Source organism: Helianthus annuus, chromosome 6, assembly GCF_002127325.2.
Source record: "Helianthus annuus cultivar XRQ/B chromosome 6, HanXRQr2.0-SUNRISE, whole genome shotgun sequence".
Lineage (NCBI taxonomy): Eukaryota > Viridiplantae > Streptophyta > Magnoliopsida > Asterales > Asteraceae > Helianthus > Helianthus annuus.
The window spans coordinates 18,770,866-18,797,771 of NC_035438.2; the positions used below are offsets into that span (position 1 = coordinate 18,770,866).

At 34.7% G+C, this 26,906-nt stretch overlaps 2 protein-coding genes across 2 annotated transcripts; both read right to left on the reverse strand.

Annotated features, from left to right (window-relative positions):
- Positions 1 to 1,695: 1,695 nt before the first annotated feature.
- Positions 1,696 to 17,221, reverse strand: LOC110864912 (guanine nucleotide exchange factor SPIKE 1). The gene is made up of 30 exons (XM_022114079.2): positions 16,964 to 17,221; positions 15,241 to 15,325; positions 14,862 to 15,024; positions 14,546 to 14,637; positions 14,353 to 14,465; positions 14,192 to 14,247; positions 14,004 to 14,101; positions 13,775 to 13,912; positions 13,373 to 13,684; positions 12,569 to 12,802; positions 11,677 to 11,844; positions 10,955 to 11,190; positions 10,777 to 10,846; positions 10,526 to 10,687; positions 9,734 to 9,841; positions 9,553 to 9,590; positions 9,321 to 9,465; positions 9,108 to 9,234; positions 8,811 to 9,004; positions 8,561 to 8,691; positions 8,378 to 8,453; positions 8,176 to 8,286; positions 7,783 to 7,965; positions 7,440 to 7,583; positions 6,106 to 6,279; positions 5,667 to 6,014; positions 5,004 to 5,336; positions 4,000 to 4,185; positions 2,943 to 3,917; positions 1,696 to 2,275 (listed from the first exon to the last, which is right to left on the reverse strand). Exons 2-30 carry the CDS (start codon positions 15,313 to 15,315, stop codon positions 2,021 to 2,023), a joined length of 5,445 nt encoding a protein of 1,814 aa, XP_021969771.1. The 5' UTR covers positions 15,316 to 15,325; positions 16,964 to 17,221; the 3' UTR covers positions 1,696 to 2,020.
- Positions 17,222 to 20,052: 2,831 nt separating this feature from the next.
- Positions 20,053 to 26,452, reverse strand: LOC110864911 (endoplasmic reticulum-Golgi intermediate compartment protein 3). The gene is made up of 12 exons (XM_022114078.2): positions 26,280 to 26,452; positions 25,927 to 26,055; positions 25,163 to 25,245; positions 25,007 to 25,082; positions 24,845 to 24,912; positions 23,283 to 23,367; positions 22,934 to 23,046; positions 22,729 to 22,812; positions 22,510 to 22,656; positions 22,316 to 22,424; positions 22,084 to 22,203; positions 20,053 to 20,411 (listed from the first exon to the last, which is right to left on the reverse strand). Exons 2-12 carry the CDS (start codon positions 26,012 to 26,014, stop codon positions 20,338 to 20,340), a joined length of 1,047 nt encoding a protein of 348 aa, XP_021969770.1. The 5' UTR covers positions 26,015 to 26,055; positions 26,280 to 26,452; the 3' UTR covers positions 20,053 to 20,337.
- Between the last annotated feature and the right edge of the window lie 454 nt (positions 26,453 to 26,906).

Below are 26,906 nucleotides of genomic sequence, written 5' to 3' on the forward strand. Positions count from 1 at the left end.
TATTATTCTTTAACCACTTTACTTAACAATTTAACACAATAACCTTCGGTTAACAATTTATCCATTAGCCCAATAAAAATTTCATTGTAACTCAAGCCCAATTAACCGAACACAATTATATTTGAAGTTAAATAAATAACCCAACTCAACCGCCCCTTCCAATTCTTTCTCCCGCTCTCCCAGCGACCGACGCACGTAAGCAGTCAACAGGCATGACGACAACGACTGTATTCTCACCGGAAAAGCTTGATTTCGGCTACCCCATCACCCGGAATCCAAATTTAACAAGGTACCTTCGTTTTTTTATGTTTTTCTGTTGTTTTATGTGGTTTTTTAGGAGAAATAGAGTTACAAACGTGTTAGAAGGGTTTGAAATTTTACGTGTTTTGATGTATTTTTTGTTGTTCTAGACTTTAGTAGCATTATTTTGTTGTTTTGATGTTTTTTTTGTTGTTCTAGACTTTACTAGGGCTTGAAAATTATGGATTATGGCTGAAGATAATTGTTTATTTTGTTTAAGTGTTTAGTGTTTTTTATGAACTTATGGATTGATTTATATGTGATAGGAACCATGAGTAAGGAAGTTTTGACGAGATCTCTCAAGAGGAACCATTAGTAAAGTAGTTATATATGATGTTTTGCATGGATTTCAAAAAATGAAAACCTGTAGGCACAATTTTAAACATGGATGTAATGACGTTTGACGTGTTTTAGATGGTTATATAAATTTTAGTTTGACGTTCTTTTGTTTTACATGACCCGACCGGATCCCACCCGATATGAACCGGATTTTTTTATATACCTAGGGGCCTGAAATCTTTAAAAATATTCTGCACCCCAATAGAAAAATTTCTGAGTCCGTCGATGCTGATGGGTATGATAGTGATGGTGGCAGTTTCTCTCTTTGATTATTTTGAAAGTTTATGTTTATGATGAACACCAAAGGATGAAAGTTTTTGTATTTACACATATAATCACACATTATTTTATTGATGAAAGTAGATTCAAGCTGTGTGATAGAAATAAATAAATCACACATCTTTTAATTTTGGTGACATGTGGAATACGAGTGTATTATTAGAGCATTCCCATCCAGTCCATCATATGTAGTGTGTGGGGTTTTTAAAATGTAAAAAGTATAAAAAGTGGTTGTGAGTGGAGGAGAGAGAAAATATTACTGTTCATCTGTATATTTGGGGGGACACTGTTCACCCACTATAATTTTTTAATATATATTAAAAGTGGTTGTGAGTGAAAGAGAGAGAAAAATGTGATATATATTGAAAAGGAGAGAGAAAAAGTATTTGTTTTTAGTGAAAATATATTAATATATGAGTTGTTTTTTAGTGAAATGTATGTATATTATTAGTGGATTGGATGTGAATGCTCTTATAGCATACAAAAACTAGCCTCACACCTATAATACTGATGACAAAATTTGCAGTGAAGATGGCCAACAAGCAACAAGTCATCAATGGCAAGTTGGCAACCATATAACATTGCAACGGTCCACTGCTTACAACCACATCTCTTAACGGCCTCTAAACCCTAGACTTTTCGCCTTGATAGTTAAAAAACGATCCAAGCCCTAATCAACAACATTCTAACATATTGATGAGCATCATTATTCTAACTTACCCTAATATCAGCTCCATGATGTTGGTGGATGATCAGAGTAACTTTATATAATTTGCATTAGAACAATAATGTTGTTATTGTATTCAGCTCACTGCTAATGTCATCAGACAACACTTTTATGACTTTTCATACAAACATAATAAACTAGAAATAAAACCAATGAATGATTCAAGATTCCCCATGAAACTAAGCACAGATGAGGCAAGCCAAGTTTGTAAGAAAAAAAAATATACAATTACACATTCTATCCAACAAAATCCAAAAAGCCTAAGAAACCAAATCTTATCTCTTTATCAACCATGATAGATGAACATATGACTAAAAATGTAGACAGGTAAACCACGAAACAGCTGTGGGGTGTGGGGTCACGCATACAATACAATCAAAGCTCTGAAAGAATTGCAGGGATGTAATGTGACAACTCAGCAGTGAGTGACTGAAAACCGTTGACCAGTTGTGTGTGAAAATCTTGATCTTCGTCCCCAATAAGTCTAAAATGTACTCGTATTGCACGCTTGCAAACAGCCATGAATTCAAGAAGCGCAGCAATCAGTTGCTGTAATTCCTGTGACCTAAGTCGTGTTGCAGGCTCCCCTGATAAGAAAGCTGTGCACACACTAAGTACTCCACTGTTCACCTACACACATAAATTAGTCATTAGTTAGCGTTATTTTGACACGTTTATTCCAAATGGGTCAAATGATTAAAACTAACTCAAAGGGGAATGAGTCAAATAGGTCAAACGGGTTGAAAGTAGACCGTAACTATAGCTGACACATTCATTACAGATTTACAGATATATAATGACCCTTTTAATTAACCTAACTCCTAAGCATGTTTTGACACATTACACGACTTGCCCACCAGGCCATTTTGGCACCTACATTTTGCTATACAAGCAAAACTAATAAGTGGAATGCAATTTCATAATACCCCAACAAACTTGCAAAAGTAGTTGAAATACCAAAAATATGCCCAATTCATTAAAAACAATTTAATAAATGACAATTTTAACCTTATTTTTCTAAAACTTTGAGATCTCATATATGACCTTTAACTTCAAATATTATATTTACTCATTTCTAGCTTAATTTAGCTTAAATATTATATATGAAGGGTAAAATGATTATTTATTAGATTGTTTTTAATAAATTGGGTATATTTTTTATGCTTTAACTTATTTGTAAGGGCGTAAATGATATTTTTAGTTTTGGATGGGTATATATGAAAATTTTCAAGTTTGTAAGGGTATATATGAAATTAATCCAGTTCTTAATAGAATGTTTAAAGTAATGAAGACTCACTTGAACTGCAACGGACCCCTGAAGTATCCTCTGTAAACTCTGTAGCCGCGGAAGCTGATCACCGTCAGAGCTACGTGGCTCTTCAAGCTCGTTTCTTAGTGCAGCAGTTCGAGTTTCAATCATACCAATAGCATTCTCCACAGGTGAAAACTCAAGTGATTCAGATTTAGTAACCAAAAGCCGGTTCACTAAAGCAGGAAACGAGCCCTCAGTTTGAACCACAGTTCGTCTTTTCCATTGGTCTTCCAACCCACCTTGAGTCTTGCCATTTTTAGTAAAAGGAGTATCAAACAAGAACCGATCAAAAACACGAGCCCGAACTGAACCAGTAGAAAGAGAAAAAATCCTCTCCCTTCTACTTCCAAGATCCTCATCTTCCAATACTGGATCAACGGCTGTGATTTGCAGATAGCAAACACCGGGCTGTAATTCATCAGCTTTTACTTGTCGGGAGTCAGGAATTATATGTAACGTGTGATCACCGTCCATTCTTAGTTCATATATATGACTAAGTTTTTCCATTATGTCACCTAATCTTACATCACGAGGCTCTCGGTATACATATTCTTTTTTATTAAGTTTTCCGAATTTTTCACCATAAAATCCCACGCGATAATACGTGGCATCTATAAATGGAATTGGACTTGATTCTTGTTCTAAGATTGATTCATAGATGTTAGTTAGCATACTGTGGCATTTAGCTAGTTGTCCGTAAGATCTTCTGCTTTTATAAACTGGAATCACAAGTTCTAAAATGGACCCACAGAAATGATATAATTCGGCTTGAGAGAACAGCTTATTTGCCAGCTTTAAATACTTTACAGCTGAATCAACTGTCAATTTCGAAGCACCGTATCCTTCAACTTCTGCTGCTGAGGTCTCGGATGTGATCTCAGTGCTGACCATAGGACATATTTTGCGCAGTGCAGTCACATGATTATTGCTCCAGACTCCATCGTTTCTGCTCACAAGAGCCTACAAAAGAAACTTTTATATTAAATAACTTAACTTCAAAAATATAATTTTTTTCTGCTTTAGGAGTTTGGCTGCTATTGACCTGCATAACGACACCAGCAACAGCAACAGCACACTGTGCAGCTTCAGCCCATGATTGCATCTCTTGATGTGCATCGCACAAATGCAGTAACCACATTATATGAAGATCAGGCACCGGAGCAAATGCCATTGCAAGTTTGTAAAAACTTTCTGCAGCAGCATATCTGTCTGTGTTCATAAGTGATCCCTGCAGTATAAACCAAGAAATAATATTACCAAAATGAACAGGTTGGGTAACAGGTCAAAATGGATAGTTTTTGGTAGGCCTGTAAACGAACCTAATGAACACAAACAGAGGCATGTTCATGTTCGTTCATTTAACTTTAACCGAGCACCAACACAAACATATAATCAAACACATTTTTTTTGTTTTTGTTCATTCATTAAGAAAATGGGCATGTTCGTGTTTGTTTATGTTCGTTCAAAAACCTCTTTATTACTGGAAATCCCAATTATCAATTAGTTATATGTATATAAGTAATTCGAAAACCTTATGTTTATATTTATATAAATATAACTCCATATGTATTTATTAAAATACTAATGAACATAAACGGACTTTCACGAACATAAATGAACAAACAACACGTGTGTTCATCTCGTTCATTTAATTAAATGAACAAATTATTTTGTTCATGTATGTTTGTTTATTTAATAAACGAACATAAAGAACTTCCCGCCGAACAAGTTCACAAACAGTTCATGAACGTTCGGTTCATTTATAGGCCTAGTTTTTGGTATGAGATGGATCGATTGACCCAAAACACTTTCCAAAAAAAAAAAACTAATAATTAAGTAGTCTCAAATGTGATTGCAAAAAATAAACTATATTTCAAGTAAAAAAGATTGAGCATTTAATTAGGCGTTGAAAATACACTTTAGGTGTCTTTTGACGCATTTTCTTTTTAGATATACTTCTATAATACCCATTTGACCCATTACATATTAAACGTATCCGGAAACAACTCATTCATAAGAAATAGTGTAAAGAATCTTGAGAATTACCAAAAGAGCATGTTCCAGGCTGGCATCAAGAGCCAGAAGGAGACTATTTGATAAAAATTTGACATCTGGCCATGACCAACGACTTTCTGTTGACCCTTCTGGAATGTCAACAAGTGAAGTTTCCGGAAGCCCACATTCCTTTAACAAGTTCTGACTTTTGCTTTCATCTGCCATTTCTTCTAGTGATTTTCTGAGACGACGTGCTTCACCGCTTTCTTCAAGTGTTCCATCTGACTTCATTTGAGTTACTTGAACATCTGACATCAGTTCTGATAGTGTAATTGTAAGCATGGCCCTTAATCTTGCTGTTTGTGTAAAGTGAGAGAATGAGCTCTGCCAAAATGAAAGCATACAGTTAAAGGTAAATGATAGTAAGTCATAACTGAAGGACAGAACAGAAATATGCAGAAAAGGGTCAAACAGGGTTGTGTTGACGCACAAAATACCTTATTGTCTATATTTCATATATATAACTAATGTGTCATTTATAGTTATATACTCCACAAGAGTATTGTCACATTAATGATCAAAATCTTTGGAGTTTGACCCGTTTCCTTTCAGCTAAACCTTTTTATTTGACCTACTTGACCCATTTTCGGATAAATCAACACATAATTTCTACCCCTAATATTTGAAGTAACAAAACAAACTGTGTACACATACCCTAACGAGGATCTGCAAACCTATCACAGCTCTTTTCCTGATATTTTCATTACGAAAAACAGCAAGTCTAAGAAGATGGAAAGCAATTTGCTTTAAGAAACGATCATTTTCCCTTGCCATTAATGTTGACCCGTGAAGCTGAAAAACACTGTTGAACACTGGAAATAGTGATTTCCAGAATGCCAATGATTGACTGCGTGAGAATATACTGGTAAATATGGATGTTATGCAATCCAATTTTCCATAATCGGTCACAATACTATGTGATGCAGCAGCTTTAGAAAATTTCTCAGTTATTTCCAGGATTTGAAGACTGATAGCAGCACTGAGGTTTTCTTCCCAAAGTTCCTGAAACAAAATAATATCATTCATTACCTATAACTGGCGTAACCATACTTCAAAAATCAGTTGAGTACCACGCTCGTTTTACGTAACATACAAGTTTTTGCCTTAAAACGGGATGCAAAGTTTCCCTGAGTGCTTGGCTTGAAGCTCCGATTCTAGAAGATTGTGCTTGCGCAAGAGCTTCTCTCAAGGAAAACGGTTGGCTAGGAGAGCTTAGCTGCGAGTTCACCCGCTGCCATAAATACCCGTTCTCAGATGCACCCTGTGGCTGAGTCAATTTCAACAAATCAGAAACTTAATAACCACAATGATGAATAGTATAATTTGAGTATTTGACTAACTATTGCAACTTCAAATCACAATAATCAAATTTGTAATATGTAAATAAACAGATTCTGCTTTTGATAATTCAAAGGTCAAATAATCAATTTTGGATGGTCAGTTTCATACTGGCTACAGCAAAACTGATTAATTAAGAGTAAAGTAAAATTAACCGCTTTCATTTATCTCATAGTTGTCAATAGCGGATAGTGGACGCTAGTGACAAGCTGCCTATACGCTATGCAGCGATAGCGATGAAATAGCGGGCACTATTTTATGCTTAGCGATACACTAGAAAAAAATTTTAGAAATATTTTATTAGGTATATTTTATCAAATACGCATTATTTCATCTGAACACGCAATTTATATTAAGTAGTTCTATTAGAACATGAAAAAAAGCCTAAAATCTCGCTATTTATATTTAAAAAAAAAAAACCTGAAATCCCGCTATATTCACGCTATGGAGTTTCTAATCAACAGATTGCGAGATATCGGTGATATGCTATGAAGTGCGCGATAGCGAACGCTGTCTTCGCTATTGACCACTGATTTATCTACAGGTCAAATAATCAAGTTTGAACATACCGTCTCACATTTCACAAAAACGTTAGTCTTGGTCATTTTACCTATTAATGTTATTGAGGTAATGTAGGTGGAGGCCACCCAAGCATTCAACTATTATCATTAAGGCCACCCAATCAATTAAAATTATCATATATATAGGCCACCAAAGTATGTATCCTGGTTTCATGTATACCAAATCTGGTCAAAAACAAGCTGAAATATTGTAAAATGACAAAAACACCAAAGTATTTTTACGTCAAACAGCCGCTTCTTGATAGTTAATACAAGGGTACATGTCTTTCCATAGCTACTGAAACTTTTTCACCGTTAGGCATGTTTTTGGCTGTATTTGGGAAACAAAACCAAATATATACCTCGATGGCCTATACATTTGTTTTAATATATGGCAGCCTTAATTGAAAAGGTTGAATACATGGACTGCGTTCACATACATTATCCATATTATAAACAAGAATTTAGCAATCACTCAATTACTCAAAAAAATGATTATACAAATAAAAAGCAATAGAGCTATGTATACCCGAACTTCCTGACGAGATGCCTCAGATAGATACTGATTAATGGCAGGAGAAAGCCTATCAGAATACTTCGGAGACATAGGTGCGTCAGCAACTGGGCTCCTAGAACTGCCGCCTATAAGCATGCTATCAACGCTTTTCTTGTGCTGCATTTGTGTATTAAAAGTCTTTTAGAAAAGTAAACAGGAAACAAGACACAGTGTAGCATATCGCAAAAGTATCACAAATGTTGATCAATATGATACAACTATTCCTCTTAGATTAGCATCAATCAAATTTTGCATCTAAAATGGTTAATATAAACATATTAAAATTGAAATATAAGTTTTGGTAATGGAGAAAAACCTCAAAAAGAACTAGGCAATCCTCAAGTAGTTTAAAAAATAGTCTTGTTCTAGCAATATTCAACTGCCAAGCCTTCACAAGTGATGCATCATCCAGATTTCGTAATATTTGCAAAACTACAATCAGCACTTCACGTTTTTCAACAGCAGTCAGGTTATAAAAAACGGGCATTTCATCAAGTATCTGCACAGGAGAGGAAACAAGATTGCTAAATTAAGCATTCAGTGTAATAAAATCTACACCATATGCATGCCACTTACATTTTGACTTGTGAAGTGATTACAGACATTAACAATGTATATGTGTGCATCGTACGGTGAAAATGAGAATTTATCGCTTGAACAGCAATTTGCGAAATTTATTTGCAATAGAAAAGATGTATCTAAAAATTACCTGCCCCACAAGTGGAAAATATAATTGGGCAATATACAACTTATCCTCTGGCTTCTGGTAACGAGAATCGAAATCATGCTTGCATAAGAGGACTACCAAAATCCTAGCTGCCTAGACACAGAAAAATGGAAAACAATATGAGACGGCACTAGCTTATTGGAAACGATACGTTCATACAAAAATGAAGTATTATTATACTCACTTTTGCTCGCTGAGATAAATCATCATGATCCCAAGTTAGAAACAGCTCTTGAATTAACACAGATGAAAGGTAGTTCCTGTAATAAAAAAAACAAATCTTATGTAAACCGGTGGGAACAGAGAGATTAAAAAGAGCTTAAACAACTGAAGAAATATAACTAACACATAAAAAATATATATATACCTATCAGAAGGATCCCGGCCAGGCATTTCAACAAACAAATCATGATCACAGATTATTTGTAAAAAGGTAAGCTTGCAATCATGCAACACTGATTGACAAACACCAGAGAACTTATCCAGGTACAAGGATACCTGCAATGAGAAGACTCGATGTATAAACTAAAATGTTTATGGGTGCCAATTGTTGTATTATATAATAACACATACTTAAACTATCCCTAATTAAGATGTATGAAGGTACATAAACCTACCAATTCAAAAACTTGGCGGGGTTCAATGGTTGACAAAAGATCATAACAAAAGAAAGCCAAACTACTGTTTAAGCGTTTTGCTAAAATTAACCCCCTTTTACAACGTTCATGCACTTCTGTCAAAAGGCAGTCATATAATTGCATGATGCACCTAAATACACCCTCTTTTAACTGCATTGGTGGGATATCTTCACCTGCAGTAAGTTTCAACTGATTATAGAGCCGATTCTCATATTCATTTTAATATCTATTAAAGAATATCACTATATACGGTTCTCAATAAAATAAATGAGATACCTAGAGGCAGATTGTGATACATCAGTCGGGTCTGTTCTAGTGCCATTGACTTTACTATTAATTCAAGGAAAAACCAAGCCATCGACAATACATCATCGTATACTGGTCCAACCCGGTAGCCTTTGGCCTGCAATGTAAATAAATACAAAAATAAATAAAAGATCCTTGGCTCCAAGAAACCTATGATAGTAAATAAATAAACACAACATTTACCTTGCTACGAGCCAGACTTCCCCACACAGTTGACAAACCGGGATATACTGGAGCTTGTCGACCGCCAAAATCATCAAAAGCATAATCCACGTAATTTACCAAAAATATATTTCTTTCAGCTTCATCAACCGACTCCTGCTGTACTCTAAAGAAAAAAAAGATGTGAAGCATATTTGTGTTAATAAACAATTAAAAATATCTCAATTGTGTGATAATCTTCAGAATTGCATACCGTGTCAAAATATTAACCATAGCTCTGAAAGCAGCAACCTGTGAGAAGAAAAATAATAGACCTAGATCAAATCAAATCCAATGGCAAACATGATTTCACTCGGTTATCATGCAACGGAGAAACCATGCTTCAGAAATTGGTGATGATTCATTAATATATTGAGAAAAGTAAATTGGCTGACCTGAAGAGTTTCTCCACCGTTGCCGATAAGATGGAGAAGCATATTCAATATTGGGTGAAGAAACTGCAGCAGCGCAGTTGAATCAACATTTTTCAAACTGTTTATTGCCTGAAAAAGAGTTACAAATTTACAAAGCATGTTAGATATCTATTAGTTACAAACTTGCATCAGAATACTGCAACATAAATATCTCAATAACATGCTTACACAGGAGAAAGCAATGTTCTTTGAGAACAAAACATGTTTTAGTTTTACTTTTTCACACAGTTCACTGTTGGTTTTATTAAATGTAAAAGACTAAAGATGAAGATAAGTTGTATTAAGGCTACAAACTTTAATTGTACAATAACCACCTATCCATATGCATATCATGATGAACTTATGCTTGAGTAACAGACATAATAACTTTACAGCTAACCAATTACAAAACAGACAGCTGAAATGACAACTTTTAAAAATAAAAATGATTTGAAGAAGAAAACTGATTATAGCTAACTCAATATACAATATTTTCAACATTTACATACATTTACATGAGATTACATGTTATAAAGTAAAAAATAGACTATTCGTGTCATTGTATAACTTTTTTTTATCATGTCACACAAGATTACCCATTTTGCCACCTCTATAGAGGATTATACACTCATCTATTCTATGACAGGCATTCTCTATATCTAGATAAGAGAAGGTTTAAAACTCCATGATGTAATATTACCCTATTTCAGTTGGTAGTAAAAACAGAAATAAAGAATTGTGTTACATTAAAAAAATATAAAAGAAAAAGAGTACCTCAAGGAGTTCAGAACCCCAAGGTGGGCTTGTACGAAGAGTGTGTCTATCATATTCAAGAAAGAAATCTCTAATACGCTCACTAATAGGGTATAAAGACGAACAAAGTCGTAACCGTAAGCGAAAAACACTTTTCCCATCTTCCAAGTAATCTAGCCTCTCCTATAAAAAGGTATAGACGATACACTATAAATAACAATAAATCAATAATGATAAAATATACAATATCTTACAAATAAAAAGTAGTGTACCTTGCTACTGTCTTGAAGATAGTGTGGAACCAGCTCTTTCATGATTGGTAGGTTAATGTCGGATCTTAACCTAGGAAAAAAAGTAAGTATGATCAAGTTGGCTTAGAGTTTTACAAGTAACAGGATGAATATGCTTGTTACTATAATAACATAAATTCTAAACACGCAAAACACGTACTGCGCATGTGTTGATAATGGAAGAGCTGCATATCCAATAACTACTGGTTTTGGAGCTTCCAACTTTGTTTGAAGGTCTATATGGAAAAAAGTGAACAAAAGGTGATGCTGTGGGGTCCACATAGAAGGAAGTGAAACTTTCATTTCATCATGGTAACAAGCCACCCTACTTCCAGGAGCCACTTGTGTGTGGGCCCATTTTTGTAGAGATGCACCTGGCTCCCTTGAATACATTGCCTGTTAAAATTATACCAGATTTTCATATCGTTTACATGATATAAAGGACATGTAGTTGTAGGAGTAGGATCAAATACAAACCACATTTCGCATAAAACTGTAAGAACCATTTAAAACGTGTCATGTGGCATCCAACCAATTATAGAGAAATAATAAAATAGTATCCTAAATAATATCAATTATATTGAATTCCCTATAAATATGCTAACAATCAATTAATTCTTTATTTGGATCTTCCTTTTGTTTTCAATGTGCTAATTAAAAAAAGTGCTGATATCATTCAAATATGTGCTAAAATCAATTATCTTGATTAATTTTCATATGCTAATATAATTCAAAAGTGCTACTTTTATGTATGTATTATTTTGGTATGTGCTAATTTAACTTTTTTTAAGTGCTAGGATCTGTTCTTACAGTTTGTATGATAAATATAGTTTGTACTGGAACCAACCCCTGTAGTTGTAATATATGTTTATTTTCACCAACCTCTAGTGGCTGTTTTCTGATATCAGCATCATCCTCTCTGAGTTCAGTTCTAATAAATAAATTCCTTTTTCGGCTCAAACTGACAGTCAGTGGGTAGACATAAAGACAGTGAAAAAGCTGTAAAAAAGGCTCGTTTCTTATCATTGTGCGGAAGTCAAAAGCTTGAACCTGTAATCCCAACCAAAATTCAATTATGAACACGTATAGTATAAGAACGTTTGTGACACAAGGAAAATCATATGTTGAATTAAACAGCAGAAAACTAGGTAAGAGAGAAACTTCTCCCCGACAAAATTTTAATAATTTTCCCATAAAACCCATACTACATGCCTTTTTTCCTAACAAATCGACAATGCTATACAGAAATCCAGTAATATATCTGAAGTATGTAATACTAGACAGAAGTGAACATTCCATGCAGCTGCAAGGAAAAAAAACAACACTCAATTTCTCAAGGGTGTGCAAAATTAAGAAACCTCATGTGGAAGAAGGATTAAAAATGGACCTGTTCAAATATGTCCTTTTTTCAGCTTAATTAATAATATCCAATGGACCCATAACATTTCGGGATTAAAAAAATCATATTAAATAAAGTACGCAGTAACGGATCACTGAGGAACACATACTGCACTTTTGGTCATCAAGATATCTTCAAAAAAATTACAGTTTAGCGCATTAATTAGGGTTTTTATGTCCCTGTTTCCCTTTCCTTTCTAGTGCAACAACTTAATAAAGTAAAAATGCCACATTACTGACAGAAATCCCCGTGTGATAAAAGGGTTCCTGTTAATGATTCTTGAGAAGTGACGGACTGAAGGGTAAAGTAGTAAACATAAAACAGCATAATAACTAAATGACATCTTGTTTTAGCAATAGAATATGTCAAACTTACATCATTAGTAGTCACATCTGCAACTGATCCATTTAGAGGTTGTTCTTTATGTCTATTCGAATGAATGTTTCTCCACTCACCGACAGAGGAATCAGTTAGTCGATCTCCATGGTCATTTTCATTGGTTATACTGCCATCTGAAGCATTGTCGTATTCGGTGTTAGCAGCTTGAAGCTTTTCTATTTCCAACCGCAACACACCTTTCACAGGCTTATGAACCTTCCGTTTGGGATCCTGAAAACAATCAGTTGGGAAGATGTATTTTCATAAACCAACTTGTTGCACAGCACATTAGCCCTATGTATCCTTGAAGTGATATTATAAAAAACAGTTTTTTTACATAGTCCTGGATGCCCCCATGGCCAAACCCTCCAAGGAAATAATATATGAACATAAAAATATTCAAAATTAGAAGTTTACAAGCAAAAACATGTTTAGGAATTATACACATTAATAATAGGGGATTTATATTTACATATAACAGGCTAAGCGGCTAAAAACAAGTGACAGTAGTCTTGTAAGTTAACTGGTTTTCAGATGTCATATCAGTGCCATGTCAGAAAACATCAAAATGGTCAAGTACAGACACATCAGCTGCCACATCATCTTTTGATCAGGTAATCGGGTCAGATTACCCTAAATATAAACTTTCAAAAGTCGCACATCAAATCAACAAAGTTAAAGTATTTTGCCTTTTGTTTCTGAAATGGAGATCTGTCTCTAGTATGTTACCTTTTTATGCAAAATCTGCTCTAGTAATAAACACAAAGTGAAAAAGATTCCAAATAAATGATGTTAGTGTACCTGAAGTGAATCTTCAGTATAGCTCTCTTTGACTTTATTTAGGTTTGACACTTCAACCACGACAGAATTTCCATTCGAGAAACCCATGTGTCCATCTAACGAGACCTTTGTAATTGGCTCAGAAACACCCTCCTGCAAACTAGCTCCTGATAAACTATGAGCAAGTGGGCTGCTAGGGGAAGCAGAACCACCGGAAACCGAACCAGTGTTGGTATCAAATAATGGAATAACTGCCCAAGAAAACGACTCTCTGTAAGGCATCATCCTAGACCAAACTTGTAGTTTTTGCTTTTCTCTCTCAGTCAGATGAACCTATTTCATAATTGTAGCATCAATAACCATTTTAATCATGTTTATTAATCATAAGTAATGGTTACTAATGTTGTTAATGTTATTACGTACTGGTTCTTTGCGTGAATAAACAGATGGAGTTACTCCGCCTTCTTCAGTAGCACACTTTTCTAATTGTATAAGCAAGCAAACAGATGAAGATGGAGCGTCTAGATTAAAAAGTCCACGAGATTCTGATGAACCGCCAGCCTGGAAAAGTTGATCAAATATTTCAGCTCTTGATACGATTATCATTTGTACGAATATATTATAATTGAACGAAAATGTTATTGGTGCTTACATCCTGCATTTCAGATGGAAGAACACGAAAAATGAAATCCTCCGACAGCTTTTCTCTTTTATCTTTATTATACAATGATATGGTACCATAAAACGGCTCTACAAGAGAAAATTTATTGATATCAGAATTTAGAAAAACAAGATGCAGATTAGAACAATTTGTAATGAATTTGATGGTCATGATCTCACCAACTAATCCAGCTTGAAACGACAGGGAAAGAACTTTTACAGAAATCTTCAATCCACTGCATATACAAAAAAATACGTCAGAAAAAAAAAATCCAAGTAACAAGGAGAATAATAAACCACAAATTGAGAGCATATTTCTAAAATTTATATAATATTTAGACCTTGGAGACTGTGGCATATTAGACTCTGGAATTCTTTGTCCAAAGATCATTGACCTCTCATTTTCCCAGTCAAATACAGGTTCATAAGCAGGCAGGGGGGATTCACCATAATGCTGCATAAAGATATAAATTCAATAAGCAAAGTCATCCTAATTCCTGCATATGCATACAAATAATAAGATGGGAAAATAACCTCTGTAAGTTGTCGACCAGAGGTACTAGGTACATCATCATCATCAGAGTTGTCTTCAATCTTATCTTGCCTAGCATTAGCAAGATGCATTTCTGTGTAATTCAAAAGCAGGAATCATGTAAAAGTAGTTGATAAAAAAATTGTTTGTATGTATTATATACAATACTCTACTCTGTCCACCCATATTCAGTGCATGAAAGCTGATTGGGGCATGTTTTTGAGAGTTTCTCGGTACATTCACATGACATTTCAACTGTTTTAAAACAAAAGTATTTTTAAATTTAAATCTATATGTTTTCATATGTTACTGCATTACCTGTTTCAATATCAGTATCAGGCCCTTCAAATATTTGGTTCTGGAAGGATATACTGCCAACACTTTCATAGTGCCCATACTTGTTTTCATCCTTTATCCAATCACTTTGGTAGCACTGAACAAGTTCATTTAGATGTGGAAACTGCTCTAGATTTTCATCAAGCTGCAAATAATCATATTTACTATGAGTGTATAGTTTTTGTGCATCTATAAATTACCTGTTCATGTCAAGCATTCTGGCAACAGTCATGCAATTTCCTATTGAGAAGAACAGGGGTTTGTATGGCATTTGAGTTTCAATCTAGAAACACAAGCCACCTTAACATCCTTCAGTATGAATATCAGAATATGTAACACAAGATTGAAAAACACAGCATACCAGTGAGTCAATATGCAAGTTTGCAGCAACTGGCTGGCGGGGCTTTCTTCTAAAGTAATGGCCATTAGATGACATGTTCTCTGGCCTGAAATGAGAACACACAAAAAAAAATGACATGGTTATTCTTATTTGTTATGGCTTTTGCTCTTAAAAAGGCCAAAATACTAATGAACCGTACAACTTCCACATGATGAAGGTATGACATGAAATAAAAAAGGGTAACAGATTTGATGATAAAAGCAAACAATGATGCAACGAGTGAGAGAGAGAACACGGATCTCCATATTCGCTCACTAGAACAAAGCTTTAACACATAATTAAATAATAAATTACTCTTACATCCGGTTATCATGAGGGACTAGTGGACTACATCATTATACAATATTATAATGTCATAAAATATTTTCCATGTCAAAACCTACCAAACAAAAAGCGCGATCTCACTTAAATTCTACCAACTGAATCATCATTAAATAAGAGAAAGGATATGCGTTCCCATACTACATAGTTTCTGTGCTTTTATTTCTCATAAGTACTCCATTAATAACATCATAGCCGCAATCATATTTCATTTCAAGTATAGTTGGTATAGAATTAAAGCCATGCTACATCAGGTCCATAAGCATAAATAAACTCACTAGGCACCCAAATTCCTCCGCGATAATGCAAAAATTTTATATCTAGGCACACCATATTAATCAAGTTCAAGCATCCAGAGCAACTATGCTACAATGAATTGCACCTCAAGCAATGAAGCTAACACATATATTCCTCAATCCTCATCCCTCCAAAACCCTAAAAAATGCATTAAACCTAATCTCAACTTAATGCAACTACTTACTCATCACATAAACACAAAACTAGTCAACAGCTATACAAATCATCAACATCTCCAATCAAACTACCACATTCCTCAAACAAATTCACAGTAAACCAAACGAATCCATCAAACTTACAACCGTTTGTTCTAACTTCTAACTACAATAAACAGCAGAAACAAGGTCAAATATCGGTCTAACATCGTCAATTACAACTAATTTCAACCGTCTACATTCAAATTCTTCTCAAATTAGGTTTTCAATGTACGTCATTCAGAAAACGCATTAAACCTAATTTCAACTTAATGCAACTACTTATTCATCACATAAACACAAAACTAGTCAACAACATAACAAATCATCAACATTTCCAATCAAACTACCGTATTCCTCTATCAGATTCACAGTAAACCAAACGAATCCATTCAAATCACAACCGTTTGTTCTAACTAACTTGTAACTACAATAAGCAGCAGAAACAAGGTCAAACATCAGTCCAACATCGTCAATTACAACCGACTTCAACATGCAAATTCAAATTCATCTCAAATTAGGTTTTCAATGTAGCGTTTGATCTGTACGTCATTCAGAAAACGCATTAAACCTAATCTCAACTTAATACAACTGCTTATTCATCACATAAACACAAAACTCCAATCAAACTACCGTATTCCTCTAACGGATTCACAGTAAACCAAACGAATCCATTCAAATCACAACCGTTTGTTCTAACTAACTTATAACTACAATAAGCAGCACAAACATCAGTCTAACATCGTCAATTACAACTACCTTCAACATTCAAATTCAAACTCATCTCAAATTAGGTTTTCAATGTAGCGTTGGATCTGTACGTCATTCAAATAATGCAGTCGCATAAACAGAGAGAAAGTGAGATTACTGACCTCAGAACAGGCGAATGAGTGCGAATTGAAGTGAGTTTTCACTCTTCAAGTGGCCAGATCTGTTGAAGAAAGTTCTGGAAGTAGAAAGCGGTTGAAATCTGCAAACAACATGAAGGAAGTGTGTGATTAATAGTAGAAAGTAGCTGGAATGTTGAGTGGGAGGATGCTTAAAGGTTCGTCATTCGATAGGTGTCAGTGGAGTGGAGTTAGGTAATTAATATGTAGTGTAATCTGTCAATCCATCGTATTCAGAGACTGGATTAGACTTCACAACCCGATTTGGGTTCTACTTCTTAATTAAACGGTGTCGTTTTAGGAGTTGGGACTCCTTTTTATTACATGGCTTTTTTGAGTTTCTTTTGTGTAAAGTGGTAGCACTTTTTATTTAAGAAAGTGTTGTTAAATAAAGAATTGTAGTTAAAGTTTTAGGAAAGTTTAATATATGAAAAGTATAATCAACATTCAAACACTTTTTGTTTTCTTAAATGGGACCCAACAACCTGACCAACCGCAATAGTAGTGGTGGATGTTGTCTCCGCCTCCTTTATAATACAATTCAAACAATCAAACCAATAATACTACCAACCGCAACCACAAACACCACAATATGGTTTTTCGAACTATCAAACTCAAACGCAAACCGAAACCGAACTAGATACCCTTTCTAAGACACAACCCGACATCGTACCGAGACCAAACTCAAACTGTCCAAAAAGATAATGCTTGAAGAAAGTTGGCGCATCCAACCCCCTCAAAAACGGATTGTCGCCAAAGAAGAGGCGTTGACTCGCACTTATGTCAACATCTCGAATGGTGAAGGGATCGAAATTTTGAAGGCAAAGATTCTCAAACAGCTCGGACTGTAGTTTCTTTTTTAATATTTGACTATGGTTTCAATTAGTATTATGTAACATTTTTAATTAATAATGGAAATCGTTTATTTAAGTTACATTCATATCTTTATTTTTTATATACAATTTATTAAAATATAAAACTATTATGTATTTGAAAAATAAAAATGACTTGACGATGAAAACTGGAAGGAGTAGTGGAAACCACACCCTCAAATGTGGTGGTGGAAATTGCAGTGAGGAGTGAAGCCGCAACTCATGGTCTAAGTGCCATAAGGGATAGACGCTCGTTGAAAATACTCTAGAGATGCTAAGAGAAGGAGAAGAATGTGATAAACATTTTTAATATTTTTTTAATTACCATCTTCTATTAGAAAAGGGTGGACATATATCTAAGATGTTGCTCACTTTTACCTCTTAGAAATCATCTGTATTTTTAGTTCATACATTAGAAATCATCTGTATTGTTCAGTTTTTACCGTAATTAGCATGAATAATACCGATTCATTCAAAGATGCATAAACTTACTCCATCGTCATTAAATTGACTTAGGGTGGAAGGGGTGCTCCCCACATAGGGAGTGGTAAACTCTCCACTTAGCTAATCACCTCATGTCATGTTAACTTCACTCTTCACTCTCAATTTTACACTCAAACACTAGGGGTGCTCCCCACATAGGGAGTGGCAAACAATTTCTTCTTAGAAAAAGGATAAATGTGCGATTGATTGGAAAAGAGTGGGGCCCACCATTAACCATCTCTCTTCTCTTCTCCACATCGATGACTACTCCCCGAATCTCACTCAATCACCCCACTTAAACAAGAGGTGATGGTGGTGTGCCCGCACGAGGACTACACACCCCGCTTACACTCCGTCCCCCCTTATTATTCATAGTCAGTTAGTCCACATAGGTATTAGAGTGGTTGGATAGGGACGTGTGTAAAACAATTTTAAAACATGTTAAAAGAAGTTATTGGTTTGGCTGACCCGTTTATCTCTTTTGGGTTCTTATACAACCAAATGTAGATACAAATATAAAAGTATATGTTCATAACCAATTTTAATTAACGAATCATGAAAACCACATAATCCCGTAGTGGCGGCGGAGCTAACACAAAAATTCAAGGGTATCCCAAATTTTTTTTTGGGGGATTAGGGGTATCCTTTATATAAAAAGATAAAAATTCTACATTACGTAAATGGAGTTAAGGTAGCCCGGGCAACCCCTTCTTACACATTGCCTCCGCCCCTGTAATCCCGTATATCAATTATTTTAACCATGATGCATAAACGGATATTTATATTATCCTGCCATGCAATTTTCTTAATCCATAATAATATAATGAGTAAAATGTCAAAATCGTCCATGAGGTTTAGTCATATTTGCTTGTTTCAATCAAAAAAAATGATTTTTTTTTTTTTTTTGCATTCGAGTCTTTCAGGTTTGCGTTTTATTGTCATTTTCATCCAAATCACTAACTCAGTTTATTTTTTCTGTTAAGTTGAAAGACATTTTTTTTATTTTTGAATGAAACAAGCAAATATGAAACCTTGAGAAGGATTTTGGCATTTTACTATATAAAGGGAAAACAATTAATAAAAAAAAGATAAAACAAAAATATAAGAGTAAAATGCCAAAATCGTCTCTGAGGTTTAGTTATATTTGTTTGTTTTATCAAAAAGGACAAAAATGTCATTCACCTTAACAGAAAAAATAAACGTAGTTGGTGATTTGGATGGAAATGACAATAAAATGCAAACATGAAGACTCAGATGCACAAAAATGTCATTTTGGATAGAACAAACAAATATGACTAAACATCAGGGAAGATTTTGGCATTTTACTCTAATATAATTTACAAATAGAAATTTAAAAGAAAAAAGAAACTAATTTCAAAACTAGCATAAGTATAGAACCGTCAACCGTGCATGAGCTAACATACATGAAAAGTTGGAGATTATGTTAGGCGTGACTTTGACCCACGTCCCATACAAATGCAATATTATAAGAACATAGTTCCGCCACTCATGCATTATTTCCATCAATTAATGATGAATTTGACTTGACTTTTGTACTGAGGAAGGATGGATATTGTCCAGGATTTTAACCCGGTGTGACCCGCCCCGACAATGCATCTAGTTTTACACCTTTAACCCGTTATAAATCCAATCTTTCGCACTACAACCCATTATAACCCGCATCTCAAACCGAGGGTGAAATTTGGCCCCCTATAATCATGACAGCCAAAGTGAAGCCTGGAGTTATATCAAACTTTTCTTACGTTTACATCGCTAGATTGGGTCATATAAGTTACCCCTATTGTTGTTAACTCGAGAGAGACTATGATTAACCACAAGCGAAAAAAATGTTGGTTTGGTTACACCAACAGATATGTAGTTAAATTATACATTTACTAGTGAAAATATAGCTTGACAAAGAAAATACCAAATACTAAAGATAACAAAAATAACAAACACCTCTTCTGTGATATGGAACTTACTTCATCAAGTTTGTAACAAAGTTTACCGCATTGAACGCCTGGGGGTAGGTTTTGTCACTGCCTCCAGGAATCTAAACATCCATCGGTCAAGCATTCCTGTCAAAGATGATGCCAAGAATAATAAGTATTTTGCATGTCTTAATGGAACCTTTTTTTTTTTTTTTTGATTTTTTAGACTAGTTATGTATTTATAAGTATCATAGTCTAGTCCACAAGGTATCTGTGTGATATCAAACTCAATATACAGATCCCCTATGTAACCCTAATATACAAAATCAATATACGGTTACCCTTTATGTCTTGCACAAAACTATTGGGCGTCAGCCCAGTGGCCACCGACCCCCACCTTAAACCGGCCCGAGGACCCTCGAGGTCAAGGGTTCGAAACATGTTTCAACCCCTCGGGTTGGCAGGGGTTTCACCGCCAGGTAGCGTTGTCGGGTCGCTAGCTTGGGAAGGGGGATCCCTTCCGCGGTCGGGGGTACCGTGCATCTACCCTTTTTATGTCTTGCACAAAGAATGCAAAGTTTTTGTTTGGGGTAAGATGTTGATCCTACTTCAATAACATTGATTGTTGTCTACAAGTTTTCATATTACTTTGTAATTGTCAAGAGGGGTTTCGATTCAACCATATGATTAATAATCAAATGTTTCTATTAAACGTGTGCAAATCAAACGTTTTTTTTTTTTTTATTAGCAAATTTAATAGCAAAAGTTCCAATTCAGGGAATATCATTCATACGGTTAAAGAGTAAATCTTATCTGCAGCAGTATATATTATCTAATATATTAAATCTTATCTTAACTAGGATAATTTATCTAATATTAAAGTAGAATTTTTTCTTTCGTAATATTCCATATAGGATAGTACTTTGAATCATAACATCACATACGATGATTACAAAGAAATACACTACCAAGTAAGGTGTTTTGTCTCCAATTTTGAGTGGCAAACTCATGTGCCATATAAGTATATAACTTGTAATTTACCCTTTCTTAATCTATTTTCAAGCTAAAAAATTACAAATTAACCAATTATTTTCATTAGAGATTACTGAGGATGTCAGATGTTTTAGACATAAACTTGAAGTCCAAACAATTCTATCATGTGAGTAAGGCAAACTCTTTCATTAACTAATAAATTCTCCTATATCTGGTGTTGGTTCAATTCACAACATACAACTTACCCAAAGCTCGAACTATTGAAAGATTGTTTCGCAAAAGATTAAGGATATATTTGAACATATATTTCCTAGTCTTGGCCTAAATTGTCCTATACAGAGGTGGCTATTTCGACCCATTTGCATACAAATGCATCGATTCGGGTCAAGCCAAGATCTAACTATAAACATAACGGGTCGAACGGGTCAAAAGTCATCCAAAAAGTATTCAAATGCACAAAACCTCCTAAATGGCGTTACTTTAACATAGTTTTAGTAATCGTATTTAGAGAGCCGTATAACTAATTTATTTGCATACATGAATAATAGGGTTTATTAATTTTGTGTATATATAGAGTCTAAGTTACATTTAAGTACTGTGGAGTACAGCTAGTCCAATAAAATGAACAAAAATATTTATTTATTAAAGATATAAAAATGAACAAAATGTATTTGCATGCCGGCCCAACCGAACCCGTTTTCAACCATAATATAAATTACTTATCTTGACCTCAACACACTCAATTTGCCACCCCTAGTTTTATAGTCCATTTACCTACGATGTTAATTAGAGGTTCTAAAGCTCTAGCAGAAGAGTTAGGACAAACCTGTCAAAGCAAATGTACCACCTAGCACCGCACATAACCGAGTTATGAAGTGGAGAAAACTCCGCCGCTCTTCTTTGATGGTAACAGTAATAGGTGAAAGATCATATAAAAAGTAAACCGCTGAATCACGTAAAAAAATTGAGTAAACCCTCACAAAAAAAAACAGAATTTTAATCCTGGTATTAACTATTAATAATTAATAAATAAACAATAATTTATTTCAGTAACAAACCTGGCCATGTCCTGTCATATTCATTCATCGGGGAGAAGTACTCGGTAACAGAGAATTGATTTGTGGGTAAGACTTCTTTCGATATGTATTTATACTCGGTTGGAACAATCTACAATACCATAAAAGAATATCATGTTATGATGCCAAAAGTAGGAGCTTGCTTTGACTTTTAACTGTCAAATGATTTAATTAACCTTTATGTAATATTTGAATGTTCCACTGGAACCATGGAGAATTCGGTTTGTCTCATCAAGAGGATTATGAAGCCCTGGATACTTAGGCCCAAACGACAAATCATGAATCACATGGCTGACATTAACATGTGTAGCTCCTTCAAAAATCTGCAAAAAAAGCACATGGTAAGTAACTATATGATGATTTATAAACCAGACCAAATGTCATGTTTTACTTACCATCTGTGCAACAAATATGTTCAAACCATGAACTGATATATGGAAGTTTCCAGCAACTCTTTGAACATCCAACACTCCATAAACCTAATTCAGTTAAGAAGAATACTGATACTTTAATATCATGAACAACATTTATCCCGATTAACGTTTTTTTATTATTAATGCCTTTGTATCAATAATGTTTACAAAATTGAGGAGCGCATACCCGGCACCCTTCTCCGTTAGCCAATGCTTTCTTGACAGTCTTAATCATATTTTCTGCCTCGTCATCAAATTTATCCAGATGAACTTTTTTGTCATGATGATCGGTCTCATTTTCTGGTCAAAGTAATTTGTTAAGAATCATGCACTACCATAGAGAGGTTTAAAAATGCAATTGGGTCGGTCATGTCTTTTCTAGGAAAGAATCATTTAGTTATCCCAACGACAACTAAATACACGTTAAAAGACTAACACGCAATAGGCATACTATGATGAAATGAATTTAACAAGTACAAACATAAGTAACGTAAAAAAAAGGATCACAGATTCACAGTTAAACAAGAGGCGATTACCATGATTATGAGATGTATGCCCCTTTTCCACTAGATCAGATAGATACTCTGTCCCAATAATCACCCCTTCTCTACTCAATCGAAGCTGCAGTAACTCTTAGCCATTAAAGGAACAATAATGCATGAAGTAGGACAAGTGAAATAAATAATGAAACTCAAGTAAACGAAGCCTTTATCTTAAACTAGCAAGAGTAAGCTGAATAAATCTGGAAAGATGACCAACATAGGAAGCAATAAATATTTTTCAAATAACAAGAAACAAAAAAGAAAATCAGCCCGCTTTCAAGAGGTGGCCGTTTCTCAAAGATGCTTAACTGAACCCTAGAATCTGTACCAAAGCAAGCATATTACCTACATTCTGTTGATCCTTATCCCTAGAGTTTCTTAATCAATAAATACATATGTTGCCCTTTTAACTAATTAACCCTAGAGTCCTAGACGTAAAAACTAGCTTGGGCTGAGGCCCATGCATGGGTCTAAGACTATACGGTGTGGGAGGGCATGAAAAGAGGGCCATGTGGCAGCCATGTCAGCACCTGTCAGAAAAGTAGCGTGGTGCCAAAAAGTGTGGGGTGAGATGGGGCGTGAAAGGGTGGCGTGGTGTGACACGTGGCATTCACTTTTTATTATTATTTTATATCCAAAAAAACAAACAAAACTAATAAAATTTAAAAAAAAAAACATTAATATTCGGCCAACCAACAAAAATCGGCCACGTCATCACCATCACCTCCACAATGCCGGTCGAATCCTTGCCGCCCCTCCCCCACGCCATCATAAACGCCAACGACAGAGTGGTGTTCCGGCATGGTTGAGGCTTCCACGCCACCACACCGCATGGTCTAATAGTTTCCTTTGCCTTAAATTCAGCTATTCTGCCACAACTGTATGTTAAATATGTGTGTACTTTACTTGGAAGGACCCTAGAGATGGATTTCATGGTTCTAAAGTTATGTATCATTCTAATTAACAATAGCATATGCGTATTACCGTGATTGTACAGTACATCTAGATATTAAATGGGTTTGAAGTGAGAAAAGAACAGCAGAAACTCTATAACCATTAAGCCAGCATGATTCTATATCCTGACTCCTCAGATGGAATAATAGGTGTTGATCATTCCAAACAAAACAGAGGTATAAAGTTCAGAAAACTAGAAAAAGGGGACACTGCAAGATTATATCACACTCTAATATTATCCTCAAGAGTCATATTATCACTTATCAGGAACAAGCAGTTCCTGATAATTTATAATAAAAAAATTATTCATCTAATTCTATATACCGTTTCTAGAAATGTGTATACCTAATATTAATGTCAACGCACTTTGGTAATTAATGTAAAATAAAGTAGGAGATCCATAGTGAGACGATAATTTTTTTTCTTAATATGTGATTCTTAAACGTGAAGTTTAGCAACTGAACAAGCAAATCACTGCTTAAATAGTTAAAACATATTGCTACAGTAAATGTCAAGGTCTTGCATGTCTACATAAATATCAAAAATCTTATTCATCTACATAAAGAGCATGTTAAACTGTAACAACATAACATAAACCATACCTTCCATATATTTGTATCTAAATCCACTTCATGTTTGCCAGACATATCAATAGCATCTACACTCAAAACTGTCCAAAAACAAATGTGAAAAACAGAGGTAACTTCTAAAATCTAACTATATAAACTAACCAAGGGAGTTAATTTTACTACACAGTTAATAACCTTGACAGGGTAAAGAAGGGAATGACATATTTATATGGATTGGTAATGTTTCTCCACGTTTCAGGTCAACAGCCATCTGCCAACATGTTAATATTTAGAACATATATAATAATATAAGGCACATGCTCTAGTAAATGTAAAGTTGTGACCACAAACCTCGTGGACTTCATATGTAGAAATGTAGTATGTTAACTCATGCAAGAATAATGTTGCCATTATGAACAAACCTACAATTGAAACTAAACCAAAAAACAAGATGGTAAGAGATAAACAGAGACTCCAATTACTAAGATAAATCATTGAATTGGTTATAATACCAAGAATATATACCAAAACCAAATTCAATCCATACTATCCTTAGGGCCGGCTCAACCTTTTTAAGGGCCTAAAAAAGCCGATTCTAAAACCAGGGTCCTTTTTGTTAAAAAAAAACTATTTTTTTTGCAAGATCCTAACACATTGTAATATGATGACACACGTTTTTTGTATTCGATTTCTAAGAGGCACAAAATCACACAATTCCATCAGAAAAATCGAGAGACCGAGACCTTAGAGAGTTGTGGTCTGAGAGGAAGGTAGTTAAACCCAAAAAAAATTCAGGTTATTTTTTTGTGCATTCAAAGCACCCCTAACTATCCTATTAATAAGTTGTGTAATTGCTTTTTTAGTTGCAAAAACTACAGCAACGAAGCGACTTGCTACAACATAATGCCTCTCATTGGGGACTGAGTTCATGTAAATTTGACAGTATTCTTTCCGATTGCTAACAAAACTAAAATTCATTTAACTTTCTTGAAATAATCACATTTACTTTGAAAAGCTTGAACCTTTATGGCAGTCATCTATGTGAAGCCACACTCACTATCACAAGTTCATACAAAGATCAAGCAAGGGATCCTTAGTGTCAAATGAAAACTTACCAACAGCACCAGATTGTGTTTTCTGTAACAAATGATCTTCTGCACGCGGAAACGCATCCAGATTCTTTATAACTTGCTTCATACCCATGATGTATATAATAATCTTTACAAAAAAAACTTCACACACACCTGTGATTTTTACAATAATTAAACAACCATTCTTCAAAATTAAACTGAAAAACAGCCATCGTGCAATCCAGCTTAAAACAGTCAAAACCTAACAGAAATTATCAATATCGTTTAGAGGGTTCTATTAATGAACGCCCAATATTTCAATTTCAACAGCACAATTATTAATTATGTAATTAATCAATCTAAGATTATAGAATAGAAGAGAAACAATATGAGCAGACCTGAAAGGACGAAGAGAAGGTGAAGATATGGTGCAGTGATCCGACCAAAGAAGACGCGGAAATCAAGACTGGAGGATTTGACCGGTGACGAATCCGAAGAGGACGATGAGTTGCGAGATGCGTCTTTGGTTTTGCAACAACGGGGTGTTTGGCCTACATTTTATTTTTTTTGGTTATATTTTATTTTCTTTCATTTGATAAGCTATTTTTAAGTGTTTAGATTAGCTTATATTCTACAAGTTGATAATAAAAAGAATATTGTTTTTCTCATCCGAATACAATAGATACAATTGACATATATAGGACCCAACCGAATTTCTTATTTCGGTGGAGATATACACAATAAACCTATACAATAATTTCCTATAATACGAAGATATACAATGATTCTATTACACCCCCGCAATCGAAGCGTAGGGCGGACGGATGCTGAGACTGGACCTGAAATCATCAAACAGAACACGTGGGAGTCCTTTTGTAAAGATGTCAGCTATCAGATGACGCGAAGAAACGTGGAGGATACGAACACAGCCGCGCTGAACATGTTCCCGGACGAAGTGAATGTCAAGCTCAATGTGTTTGGTGCGTTGATGTTGTACCGGGTTTCCTGATAGGTAGATAGCACTG

Coding starts and splice junctions, on each gene's coding strand:
- LOC110864912 (XM_022114079.2), bottom strand. CDS start 15,315: ATGTCATCTAATGGCCATTACTTTAGAAGAAAGCCCCGCCAGCCAGTT. Junction 12,803..13,372: donor ATACTGAAGATTCACTTCAG/GTACACTAACAT, acceptor GATTGTTTTCAG/GATCCCAAACGGAAGGTTCA. Junction 11,845..12,568: donor CAGATGTGACTACTAATGAT/GTAAGTTTGACA, acceptor TTGGGATTACAG/GTTCAAGCTTTTGACTTCCG.
- LOC110864911 (XM_022114078.2), bottom strand. CDS start 26,014: ATGGGTATGAAGCAAGTTATAAAGAATCTGGATGCGTTTCCGCGTGCA. Junction 24,913..25,006: donor CCCTTCTTTACCCTGTCAAG/GTTATTAACTGT, acceptor GTTTTTGGACAG/TTTTGAGTGTAGATGCTATT. Junction 20,412..22,083: donor TGGTACATTTGCTTTGACAG/GTTTGTCCTAAC, acceptor CATCTTTGACAG/GAATGCTTGACCGATGGATG.